Raw genomic sequence first — 13171 nt, 5'->3', positions numbered from 1 at the left:
TTTCTTAGGGGCCTGAGGTTTATCTTATCTGCCACTCGCTGAATTCACTATGCATTTCAGTTGACAGCTGTCATTGGATTTTGAAGTGGAAATTAGAGGCATTGTTGCTATTTCTGATATTAGTTATAGCCATACCAGATTAAGAGGTGACTAAGTATATAGAGAGATTTAGAATTAAAGGCCCACATTATGGTTGAATATTATGTCACTTTTAAGTATGAAATGAGAAATTATATGGAATATCTTTAAATAGGTGAGTAAAAGAACATTTAAGTGTACTCCAAGCACTTCCTTTCACCGTAAATCCCATATGTGTTTTCTTACGTTACTTACGGTTTAAGGGGGTGGGTCATTGATCAACAACTACCTCCTCGAGCAGTTGTGTAATTTTGGCAGCTGCCTCTGCTAGCCACATTTCCAAAGGATTCCTCAGAGCCAAGAGTATCTGCCAAGAGGAGTCAAAATGCTGCTGACAACTAGGAATTGGACTTGTTACAAAGGGAGGTACTCCAGGCCTTTGAATTTGCCAACTCCATTGTTAGAGGAATGTGATAAATGGTTGTGTGCATCTGTCCTTGTGAGCCTGACAAAGATCCAAGCAGTTTAAAGTGCGCCAGGAAACCAGGCTTCTCTGGCTGTCTTGGGCAGTTTGTATCAGTCTACAATTGAACACTAGAAACAAAGTAACATATGTAAAGAGCCATTTTCCAGGGATTTCTTTCTTTCAAGGCAGAAGTAACAGTCCTTGCATTTGGTTTGCTCCGGACTTGATCTCTGGAACTAGAAGGGGAAATGCTGCAATTGTATTCCAGGGTACAAAATGAGAACTTTGGGAATAATGAGTAATTAAAAGTAATGTGCTTAAAGAAGCCACTTAAAGCTCTTCGATGATGACTGTTGTATCATTAAAGTTTGAGGACTTCTTTTTTTCCCCACCTCCAGTCTGTAGTGGGTCATTTAAGGAACAAACTCTAAACTTCTATCTATTAAGAGGCACAAAATTTGTAACCAGAGGTTAAAAACACTTGGGAAGGAAACCACAAGTAATATGTATATTTCGTACAACAAGCAAAAACAGAGAATCACTTATAACCCCAATGTGCATCTATAAGCACAGTTAATTGTAGTTATAACCTTCTGTTTTCCTCTCTTTATATTTTTTTTGCTTAACCTTTCCCTATATTAACACACACATACAGTTGTCTGTGGTGAGTGTATATGTGCATGTATGCATTTGTGTGTGTGTGTGTGCATGCACATGTGTCAAGGTCACTAGTGATCAGTTCTTAGTCCTCATAATACATAGCATGTCAATGACATTTGACATAGGCAACCACTGTCTTCCTTGAAATACTTTGTTCACTGGGATTCTAGGACCCCATATTTCCCACATTTTTCCTTCTATGTCATTCGTTTTTCTTTTTTCATCTCCTTTGCTCAGTCTTTTTCACTTCTCTTGGACCCCCTTTCTTGGGAATCTTTTCCAGTTCCATAGCTCTAAATACTATGTACCTGCTGAGACCTCCCAAACGTACATGCCCCACAGATTCTCACCTGAACTCCAGGCTCATAGGTTTCTCTTCCTCCATCTCCACTTGGAATTCTAATAGGCATCTTAAGGGTGTCCAAAATGGAACTCTGAACCATAACAAACCTTTTCCTTCTACAGAAAAATCTCTTGCCAACTCATTAAATAGTAACTCCAGATTTCCCATTGCTAAGGTCAAAACTCTGGTGCCATCTCTGATTCTTTTTTCTTTCACATCTCACATCCAGTCCAGCTAGTCTTCAAAATATATCCAGAATCCGACCACCTCTCCCTACATCCTGCACTACCACCCTGGCCTGAATCACTATAAACTTCTCCTAAAAGAGTCTCCCTGCTTTTGCCTTTGTCTTCTCCAAGACTGAATGATTTTTCTAAAACTAAAGTCAGATCATACCACTCTCCTACTCAAAACACTCCAATAGCTTCCCATATCACCTAGACCCAAAGCCAAAGTCCTTACGGTGGCCTACTAACATTCTGTATGCCTCACATTTTTTAATTTAAAAAATATATAGGAGACAGCAGAGTGGTGGTTAAGAGCGTGTGCTTAGGGTCAGGTTGCCTGTGTTCAAAGCCTGGGTCTAATTATTAGTCGTGTGACATTGGGCAAGTTACTCAACTTGTTGGTGGCTAAATTTCCTCATCCGTAAAATGGAATCATTATAATACCTGTCTCATAGAGCTGTGGTAAAGATTAATGAATTAATACTTAAAATATCCTTACAATACTGCTGGAATATAGTAAACATTAAAAAGCTTTTAAAACTGACAAAATAGGCATTTTGCGCTACTAGCAAAAGAGTTCACCATAAATTCTGCATGTAAAAAAAGTCTTATTGATTGAATCTATAAGAATTTACAGATACCCTAAATATCTCTCAAAATGAAAGATGAAAAATCTTTTGGTTAAACAAATTTAAAATGAATGATCATTTAAAAAAATTCTTTATTTAGAATGGATTATACACCATGATTTATACTTTTAAATATATTGGTACTTTTTAAGCATCCCGATGCTGAGAGGCTTAATTACTCACTATTTCTGAACCAGCAATACTTTAATTCCTGAAATAGGTGTTATTTTTTCCAATTTATTGTATAGAATGATTTTTTAGATATATTCTACTTTTCTGTTCTATTTATGACCTTTATTATTGTATTAAAATAAAACAACTTAATCTAAACTGATAAACAAAAGTTTAAGGTGTATTCCTACATATACTTATGATGGGCACAGTAGGGAGAATGAGTCTTTATAAAGAGTCATAAAATTAACTGACTTTGCAGTGGAAAAAATACTACAGACTAAATTTTGAGCGCAGCTTTAATCATTACTTAAATTTGAGTGTAGAGGGCCACCAGCCAGAACCCGACTATCATAATTCAGTTCTTACATCCATTTTACAGTTTTTTTGTACTTGACTATACTGAAGAATAAAGAATACCCCTAAATAAACCCTACACACACACACACACACACACACACACACACACACACACAATGTAACACAATACATACCCACACCCTTCAGGAGCTGCTTTATCATCCACAGAGGAGAGAGGCCCTTGTACCCAAAAGTAAATTTCTACAAATTATTTGAAGTGTAAATACCTATTTGAAAGTGGTAAAATGTATATTATGAATACAAGAGAAGTCACAGTATTTTTTCAGAAAAACAAAGGGAGTTAGAATTTATGGAAGATTTGTGAAAGGATTGTAATATCTATTCAAGGAAGTATAAATTAGAAATTTTTTTTGGAAAATTGAGTTTATCTTTTAGAATATGTGGTATGAAGTTTTGTTAATTCTGGAAAATTATTCAAGTTCTAATGGAATTTTGGTGTAACCTGGTCCTGTTCCTAGAACTCTTAAAGTTCCATGCATGTAGCATGTTGAGATGGGGTATTGATCAGCTTCCAGGTAAAAATAAATCTCACATTATTTGCCAGCAGCAAAATGTCTCAGGCTCAACAACTATACAGTTGAGAATTCCTTTGAGGATGTGAGGGGGAAAACAATACTATTGTGCTTGTACATTAGAAACAGAGACAACATTTAATAAAAACTTACTTAGTTAAATCAATATTAGCATGAAACTTATCATTGCACAGTATATTCATGTATAAAGGATGTACAAAGGAATACTGCCCTTTGAAAATGCCATTGTAATTCTTGTCAAATAATTCTTTTCCTCACTTTTTTAAAAAAGAAAATTGGCCCTGAAACACCATCCAGACAAGAATCCAGATGATCCAGCTGCTGCTGAAAAGTTTAAAGAAATCAACCATGCCCACACGATACTTACTGACCTGTCAAAGAGAAGTATATACGACAAATATGGATCACTGGGACTTTATGTGGCTGAACAATTTGGAGATGAAAATGTTAATACCTACTTTATGCTGTCAAGCTGGTGGGCAAAGGTGAATCATATTTTTTTCCCTTCAAAAATAATTTCCTGTTAGATAATGGTATCAGTCACTCTTTTAGACTCAATATCAAAGAAAAGCCTAACCTTACTATATAATGAAACTCTTGTAAATAAAAGGAGATATCACTTTGACCTGTTATTTGAAAGGTTATTTGAGGATCATTTTTGCTTTAGCTCATCAAATAATTATAAAATACAGCATGACTTAATATGTCCAGACATTAATTATATTTGAATTTGAAGCTTCAGGTTAATTCTGACTGTCCTCCCTGCCCACCCCCCCATGGTGACTAATTAAGAACTGACTCATTGCTCAAAACCAAAAATAATTTATTAGTGTGATGACTGTTTAATAAATTATTACAGGACAAATTTAGCCATGTACTTTACTATTTATAGCATAGCCTACATCAGCAAACAGAGTACTTAGGAGAACGCGTGGTCATTATGTCACAGGCTCACATGGAGCCTGCTGTGAGGTAGTGGAGGAGGAAATGAGAGGGAAAAGGTGAAAAATTAAGCAGTGGAGGACAGACAATTCGAGAGAGAGAGAGAGAGAGAGAGAGAGAGAGAAGAGAGAGAGAACATACCGGGTCAAGAAAAAGGCAACGTAGTGCAATCAGAATTGACTTTTGACAGTAAGTTTTGCGTGGTTTTCTAGGAATCCTTAGTATATGTATGTTTGGTGGTGACTTTATATTTATGAGTTTTAATATTCCTATTGTCTAATGAAAATATATTTACATATGAACCACACACATAATCCATCAGCATATTTTTTTGGACAGTTCACATGCATGTGAACAGTTCACAGTTCACACATTTTGTGAAATTGTATGAACTCATATTCACATGAGTAGTAATTAATAATTTAAAAAGCTGCAGATCCCCAAACAGGCAGGTTTCATGTTCTGTAGTATTCTGATTGCTATTTTCTTCCACTAAAATAAATCTTGGTAAATTCAAGAGTTTTATATATGCGGGAAGAAAAAGGATATGTTATTGTACATAAGCATGGAGAGACAGTCTGTGACTAAAGGACTCATTTGCCTTCTGCAAACCCCAGAATTCCTTTTCTTGGGGACAACCAAGATTCCCACTGAAACCCCTTTCTCTATGGTGAGGACGTAGGAGGGAGACAAGTTCCTACTAAGCAGATTTGAAACTTGGATAAGAGTGTACATATTGACAATGTCATTTATAATGCATGATAAATTGAATGTTCTGGGCTTTTGTGGGCTTGCCTGGGAACCTAACCTCCAGACGTGATGCTCTTTTCATAGAGAGATACATCTAGAGTTCTAGATTATTTACATGCTGGCACCTGATTGCATATTGGGGCCTGCCTGCATAAAAATGAGAATAGGTTTCCTTACCCAGGAAGTTGACAACATTGATAAAAATTCATAGATAAGCAAAAATGGTCCAGTAGTATAAGGGATATATAAAATAATTCCTGATGTAGCTCCTTAAAAATAAGGCTACAAAAACCATTTAATTTCCCCTTCTGCTTGTGCCAAAGCCTAACTCACAGTGCCCATTACAGTGGCCTAGCACATAGTGATCATGAATTAAGTATGTAGTGTATGAATGAATTTGTATACTACTGAAAAATGTATTTAAAAGTATTGGACACCTACTTGTGCCTAGGACTGTGCTAAGCATCGAAAGGAATAAGGTAAGGTTATTTCTGGAACAGACAAACAACCTAGTCGGAATAACTAAAGAACAAAATAGCATATGAACTAAAGGAAATTTTCAGAAACAAGAAAAATATGGGAATTGGATAGAAAAAAATAAAAAAAATAGCTAACGAAAAGAGAAGCTTGTTGGGGCAATGGCACAAGAATATTACACAGGAGGATTCAGAGGCAGTGGGTAAAGAGAAGGGTGTTGCAGTTCTGTTTTCGGAATAATTTACCTAAGTCTATGAAAATGTATAGTATCCACAGCAAAAAAGATCATAGGTGTGAGGGTTTGAGTAACTCTTACTCCAAGCCACCCATAGGCTCTACCCTACAACTGGGGCCAGAGTCGGATAGATAGAGTCCTGAGCAAGTGGAACGGGGCAGGTGAAGTTCGTCAACGTAAGAGATTCCACCTTAAGTTATTGAAGAACTGCAGACACAGTGATCTTTATCCCATTTGCTTCCTTTATTAAATAAAATCTACATTCTGATTCAAAGATGTAAAAACAACTTTCTATTTCAAATATATATTTTTAATGAAATAATAAATTCATTTTGCTCCAATTAATAAAACTTGGCTTATTTTAACTTCAAATTGGGGGGCCTGGGAGAGTTTCTTTTAATTTTCAGCTATGGCTTTGTGAGCAAATCTTTTACATGCTTGTGGGGAATCTGGTGCTGTTCACTAGGAGAAACAAATCATTTGTTTATCTATTACTTTATACATTCATTAATTCAGTAGGCAGGTATTAAGTGTCTATCACATGCTAGGTATTAAATCCTTAGGTAGTGGAATGACTAACATATAGCTCTAGACTTGAAGAAGCATTAGACAGACTTATACACCAATCAATGTCCTAAAGTGTCCACACAAAAAGCACCATGCTAGAAGTTTGTGTGGAGTACAACTGAGGCACAAGGAAGGGAGTAAATTGTTCTGGGGAGGGAGTCAGAAAAGATGTGAAGGAGAGGGTCCTTGAGATGAATATCAAACACAGAGCGGGTATTTGTTAGGAGACTGCGGAATCGGAGGGAGACATCTAGGCAGGTGAATCGGCAGGGAGAGAAAAGCTATGGCAGCTATGGCAAGAACAGGGCCAGCTGGTGTAGGGTGTGGGGGGGCATTGGCAGAGGCCAAATGACCATAATAAGGAGCTTTAGCCTTATCTAAGAGGCCAGAGAGTCACTCTGTGGGTTCAAGAGAACAGGTACTCCAGGAAGTTTGATTAGCAATGTGCAGGGTGGATTAGGTGGATTAGGAGACAGGAGCGGAGGCAGGGAGGCCAGTCAGGAGGCTACTAAAATGTCTAGAGCTGAGATTATGAGATCCGTTCGAAAGTCCTGCCAGCCAGGATAGAGACGAGAGGGAGGGTGCAAGAGATCTGGAGGAGAGAGACGCCACAGGACGTGGTGACTAATGAATGCGGGTGGGGTAGGAGGGCTGTCAACGACTCTTTTAGTGAGAATGATTCAGTTCCCTTGGTTAGAGGTTTCGTTAGGTTGCTTGCTTTTGTTTGCTTTACTTTTAATAATGAACACCATAGCTTAAGAATAAAGAAGAATATGTCATATATCATTACTTTGGCTACAAGTCATTTCCTTTGGGTTTAACTTGTTAGGCAAAACTGTGTGGAATTTGTTTCCATGGAAACTAAAGAGTTCTTGCATGGAATAAGGATGAGGATGGATATGTGGTCTACAGGGTGAACTGCGATGTCTTCAGGTCTCTGGAGGTACATGGGTGCACACTTGATTTCTGGGGTTCTCCCACACACCACCACCCCTCATCCCTGTTTTGTTCTGCCTGTTTCCCCTAGACCCTGTTTGTCATCATTGGCCTCTTGACTGGCTGCTATTTTTGCTGCTGTCTGTGCTGCTGTTGCAATTGCTGCTGTGGACGCTGCCGGCCCAAATCATCCGTGCCAGAAGAGGACTTCTACATGTCCCCAGAGGATCTGGAGGAGCAGATCAAGACTGACATGGAAAAAGGTGGAATAAGATGGGAGCAGAGGGAGTGGGCATCCTTTCATAGGCCTGGCCAAGCACTAAGTCCCATGGTGATGATTATCACTAAAGTGAGAGAGATCCAACAACTAAATGGGGGGAATCCATTTACCAGCCACAGAGAAAAGCAGAACCTGACACCATTAGAAAGAAATCATGAAATATGCTGATCGCAAAGCAAAGCTAGTACAATTTATGGTCTCATTACAAGAGAGTGAGCTCTGGGTTCAGGGAGGTTTGGGTGGGGGTGCCCAAGGGTAGGAGAACCAAGGCAGAAATTTCTCCCAGGAAGAGAATTTCAGCCTGTTACCTTAGGATCACTATTCAAGTAGAAGGGAATAGATATCAAGAAAAGTCAGCAATCCTTCACTTTCCTCCCTTTTGATTATTTGATTTTGAGTTTTGGGTAGAACTGGGTGTGGGGGGAGTGTAGTCTTCCTTCCCTGGAAATGTAGTTTCTTTCCGAATTCACACATTCAGAACCAGCCTCAAACCTGCATCAAGAATATTGTCCTATGTAAACAGGACTATTTGTTTTGCTAAACCACCCCACATGTCTATCTATGTGGAAGTATGGCTGTGATATATTACTTGATTCTTTACGTTCATTCTGCCCAGAAATGATTAAGAAAAACATATAACAAATTGTAAAATTTTAAGAGAATTCACAACACTAGGAATACTTCATGTTCTCTAGAAAACGCCTTTGTTTAAACGAGCCGGAGTCAAACTTGCCACTGTCGTCTCTGTCTTGCATCCATAATCCTACTGTCATTTTTACCTGGCGAAGGCACCACGATTCTGTCTTAGAGACTTGATCACTAAATCACAGAGAACCCTAGACAGCCAAATAAGAGAAGTACTTGACAGACCTTGGCCCAGAGTTGTCAGAACTGCTGAAATTAGCAATGGTGCACCTCTCTGGACTACACCACACTCCGATTCTCTGGATGGCAATGAAACAGGAATTCCATGACATCGAGCAGCAGAGTCTGCTTCAAAGCTTCTATCGACCTTTTATTCTCTATCGAACATGATGGATCCAGTTATTACCCACCCTGACTCCAGCTTAAAGGGAGGAGTCTTCAGTCATGTGGATTGTCCTTAGTCTCAAGCCCTTTTCGGATTGGGAAGTCAGAGAGGTCAGAAGGGATTTCCCTTAACCTGTGACCCCCTCCCGTGGGGACCACTGGATGGCCAGTTCAGCAAACAAGGGGGTTGCTCTTACACTTTTCTATCACTCCTCTGGAACAAGATTGTAGGTCTACAGTGAAATATGATTACAATTTTCTTTTGCTTTATTTGGGACATAAAAGAACAAATCTTTCAATAGGCGTGTAAATATCAAAACAACAGCAACAACAACAACAACAAGGAAACAGCTATTCATAAATGGGTTAAGAAGAGACATACATATATGTAAATTCTTCAAGGGAGGACCGGTCACCTTGGCATAACTTGCTTAAGAATGATGAGCCCAGTGTACTAATCCCATCTGTTCTTGTGAGGGAAATAAACCGTTATAAGAACATGTCAGGGGTCTCTGGCCCTGTTTTCTATAGGCTCTCCCACAACGTCCATCAATCCTGTCCAGTACTCAGTCACTGAAAGAGGATAGTGCCAGTGAGATAGGAGAGTATTGTCACGGTCATCCACTGTGGCAACCTTATCTTAACTTGCCCTTTATAGTGTGGAAACCAAAACTAGGTGAACTGAACCTAGATATCCCAAATTTAGTGTTTTACACTTCTCTGAAAAGCCTCAAAGTCTTTCTTCTTTTAAATTAGAAAAAGCTCCACCAGGTCATTTCAGCAGACCTTCTTAGCAGACAATTTCTCTTCTGGAACAGAAATTCATCCTCAGTGCCAAATTCCACCCAGGTTTCCCTCCTGCAGGGTGACTGATGATAAATCTATGGGGCACTCGCTGTTCTCCATTTTGACCCGCCAGAGCTACCACTTCCATTGCAGAGGTCAGCGTCTAGACTCAGTAAATCATGATCCTGTTTGACTGTGTTACTAAGAATTCTTAACCAAAAGGAAAAACTTTATCTTATTCCTAAATACTTAAAAGCTCCTATGCAGGTTTTGTAAGGCCTGAAACTTATACAATTTGGGCGATTCTCTTTAAAACACACACACACACACACACACACACACACACACACACACCACACACACACACACACACACAATTACAAACAAAATTGGATCTGAAAGTGAATATTTATTTAAAATAAAAACAAGAAATCGCAACAAATTGCAAAGCTTAAAAACTGACAAATACCATAAATATCACAAAATCTAGAAAAATAGCAATAGTTTAATTAACTGCCTGGAACACTCCTATAATACTTTCCCCCTATGCTTTCTGGCTGCATATTCTTTGAATGCTTCTTCATTTAGTAATAATTTTGTAACATCATTTTCTGTAGGAAAAACATTTTTAGGGAATGTTGTCAAATTTGTGAAAATTTTTTCTAGTTTATTTCATATATGACATGTAAAATTTGGAAGAATTTTTCCACACATCATTTTTTGACTCTGATCATTTCAAACCTTGTTGCCCCTCCCATCACTCAACACTTCCAGGATCAGAGCCCACTGGACACATTCATATGTATATGTTGTGACACCACCTCTGGTGGGGATCTTCATGCCCCCTCAGCAAGCGAATTGGCACAGTGAGCTACAGGAGTATCCCTAAGGCCATTCCTTTGCCGGTAGGGCAAACACCACAAAAACATATCCCGCTAAACTCAAATAAAACCTGTCCCCAATGCTATTTCCTCATAACCAAGTCCACCAAATGTTATAGGCTCTTTGTTGCCATTCATCAAGAAGAAAGGTATGATGGAGAGTCAAAGTAGAGAGAGCCAGTGTTTGGTTATGGTTAAAATATCTTACTTTTGGAAATCTACAAAAACGTGAGTCATTTCTAGGATCCCAACAGGCCCTCAGAAGCGTCTGCTCAGATAAATGCCCCTGAAGCTTAAATTTCATTAACTGTGCAATAAATCCATTAGTGCTCCCTGATCTAACATTTCATTATATGAATTATGCCTTATTTGCAGTTAGGTGCATTAGCTAGTTTCAGAGTTTTACTCCACTAATTCAGAGTTATGTAGTTTGCTGGTAAAATTAATGCAAGTTAAGGCTCGTAAGGATGATAAAGCAGATTCCATGTGAAGACTATGCTTTCTGGACTCTGATCCAACTGACAGACTGTATCTTCTGTTTGGCATAAGAAGGTAACACACTTAAAATTGTTTTAAGAAAATACACTTGAAAGTGGCTACTTGTCACCTAGATATCAAGTTACTCCTGACAAATGATAAGCAGCATATATCAAGATTTGAGTCTAATAAAAGGCACTTGTGAGACACTGGACCTTTGAGCATTTTATTTTGGTAATTCTGAAATCAAATATGGCAAACATTTTCTAACTTAGGGAATTTTAATTATCTTATGTTGGTTATCATCGTAAAATCACAGGCTTTTAGATTTGGAAGGGATCTGAGGAGTTGACCCTCACCTCCTCACAGTTTTTCTAGCAGACTTCTACCCAAACTCATCTGAAAGCTACCAATGTTGGGGAGTTTGGGGGCCTTGTATGAAAGTAAGAGATATTCATAAAAATCGAACTACCACAGGAGGGTACAGAGCCAAAGCAAGTTTATACCAACCACCTGGCACCAGCTTCTCAAGCATAACAATTTTTAAAAATTTTTGTTTAAATATTTATGGGGTTTTTTTGTTTTACAAAAATGTTATCAAATCTATACATTGCTATTTTTTGCTGCTACTTTGCAGAGCAAAACATTTGATGAAAAATTTATTAATATTTAATGGATTGTGCTTTTGGTGTCATGTCTAAGAACTCAAAGCTTTTGTCATGAAGATTTTCTCCCATGATTTTTTAAAAGTTTTATGTTTAACATTTAGATCTATACCCATTTCAAGTTCATTTTTGGATAAGGTGTGAGGTTTAGGTGAAGGTATTATTATTATTATTATTATTATTATTATTATTATTTTGCCTTTAGTTTAATTTTTCCAACACCATTTGCTGAAAAGATTATCCTTTATCCACTGAATTGTCTGTGCATATTTGTCAAAAATCAATTGGCCTTATTTCTGTGGGTCTATTTATGAACTCTCTATTCTGCTCCATTGATCCGTATATATGTACATCCCTTCATCAAAAATACACTGTCTTCCCTTCTTACTTAAAATAAGTTTTTAAATAGCTAGTGTGATTCTTCCAACTTTATTTTCAAAATTGTCTTGGCTATTATAGTTTCTTTGCTGTTTCATATAAATTTTAGTATCAAGTTTCTAAGTTGACAGAAATATTGCTGACTTTTTATTGGTATTGCATTAAATTTGTAGATTAGTTTGGAAAGAATTGACATCTTTACTATGTTGAATCTTCCAATCCACCAACATGCTATGTCTAGCCACATTTTTAGGTCTCATCAGATTTATTTTATGAGTGTTCTGTAGTTTCAGTATACAGAACTGGTACATGTTTTGTGAGATGGATACCTAAGTATTTCATTTTAGAGGGAGCTACTGTAAATGGTATTCATTTTAAATCTTGATTTTCAATTGTTCATCATAAGTATTTATAATTATTTTTGTGTGTTGACTTTGTATCCTATGCTCTTGTTAAGCTCACTTATTAATTTGTATTTATGTGTGTGTGAATTCTTCGCGATTTTCTACATAAACAATCATATCATCTTCAAATAGAGAGTCTTATTTCTTCCATTCCAATCTGTACCTCTTATTTCTTTTTCTAGCCTTCGTGCACTGGCTAGAATTTCCAATACTTGGTTTGTTGCTCTGCTGTCACCATCTTGAAATTCTTAGCTTCTGAATTATATATACCACATTTTCATTTTGCACTGGGTTTTGCAAATTAATTAGCCAGTATTGTTAGAATATTTCCCTATGTGGGCTATAAGTCTGGATTTCAAGCTTGATATTAACTGGCGAGGAATAGGAAAAATTGCCTCCAGAGCATAATACTCTGATTTTAGGGAAAGAGAAAACTAATTGAGATGATAGGGTAGGGCAGTGGAGAGTGGGTGGAGCCAGGGTTGTACTTTAATTACCTATCTAAATGCTATGCTACAAAATATACTGAGCTTAGAGATTTGGCCAGTATATGAAGGTAACAACTGGAAATGTATTTTTCATACATGAGTATTGATTTTTAAAGAAGTATGTTTAGCATTTCTTTCTTATATTATTCTGACTTTCCAGAAATGCTAAGATACAAAGTATAATAAAACTAATATGAGATAATCCTCTCTCCAGAATAAAAGTTATATCTGCTTACTACTTTATTGTCTCCTTATGCCTAACTAGACTAATAAAGAAGAGGAAATAATAGGAGCTAACTAGGGAAATACAGTTCTGATTTAAATTCAGTGACACCTCAAAATTTATTTTTAAGGATATGCTGTAGGATACTGTAGATATTTCTTAATT

The 13171-nt window shown here is 37.4% G+C and overlaps 1 protein-coding gene across 1 annotated transcript in view; it reads left to right on the top strand.

Moving 5' to 3' along the window:
* DNAJC5B (DnaJ heat shock protein family (Hsp40) member C5 beta) overlaps positions 1-13171 on the top strand; it is a 48140-nt gene that overhangs the window by 19177 nt on the left and 15792 nt on the right. Inside the window, exons 2-3 of the mRNA XM_016152899.2 lie at positions 3760-3973; positions 7487-7658. Coding sequence (XP_016008385.2) covers positions 3760-3973; positions 7487-7658 — 386 coding nt within the window. The remainder of the gene's footprint in view (positions 1-3759; positions 3974-7486; positions 7659-13171) is intronic.

This window comes from Rousettus aegyptiacus, unplaced genomic scaffold, assembly GCF_014176215.1.
Source record: "Rousettus aegyptiacus isolate mRouAeg1 unplaced genomic scaffold, mRouAeg1.p scaffold_m13_p_15, whole genome shotgun sequence".
NCBI classification, from domain to species: Eukaryota; Metazoa; Chordata; class Mammalia; order Chiroptera; family Pteropodidae; genus Rousettus; species Rousettus aegyptiacus.
Note: the sequence above shows the minus strand (reverse complement) of the source record. Positions and strands in the feature narration are given on the sequence as shown.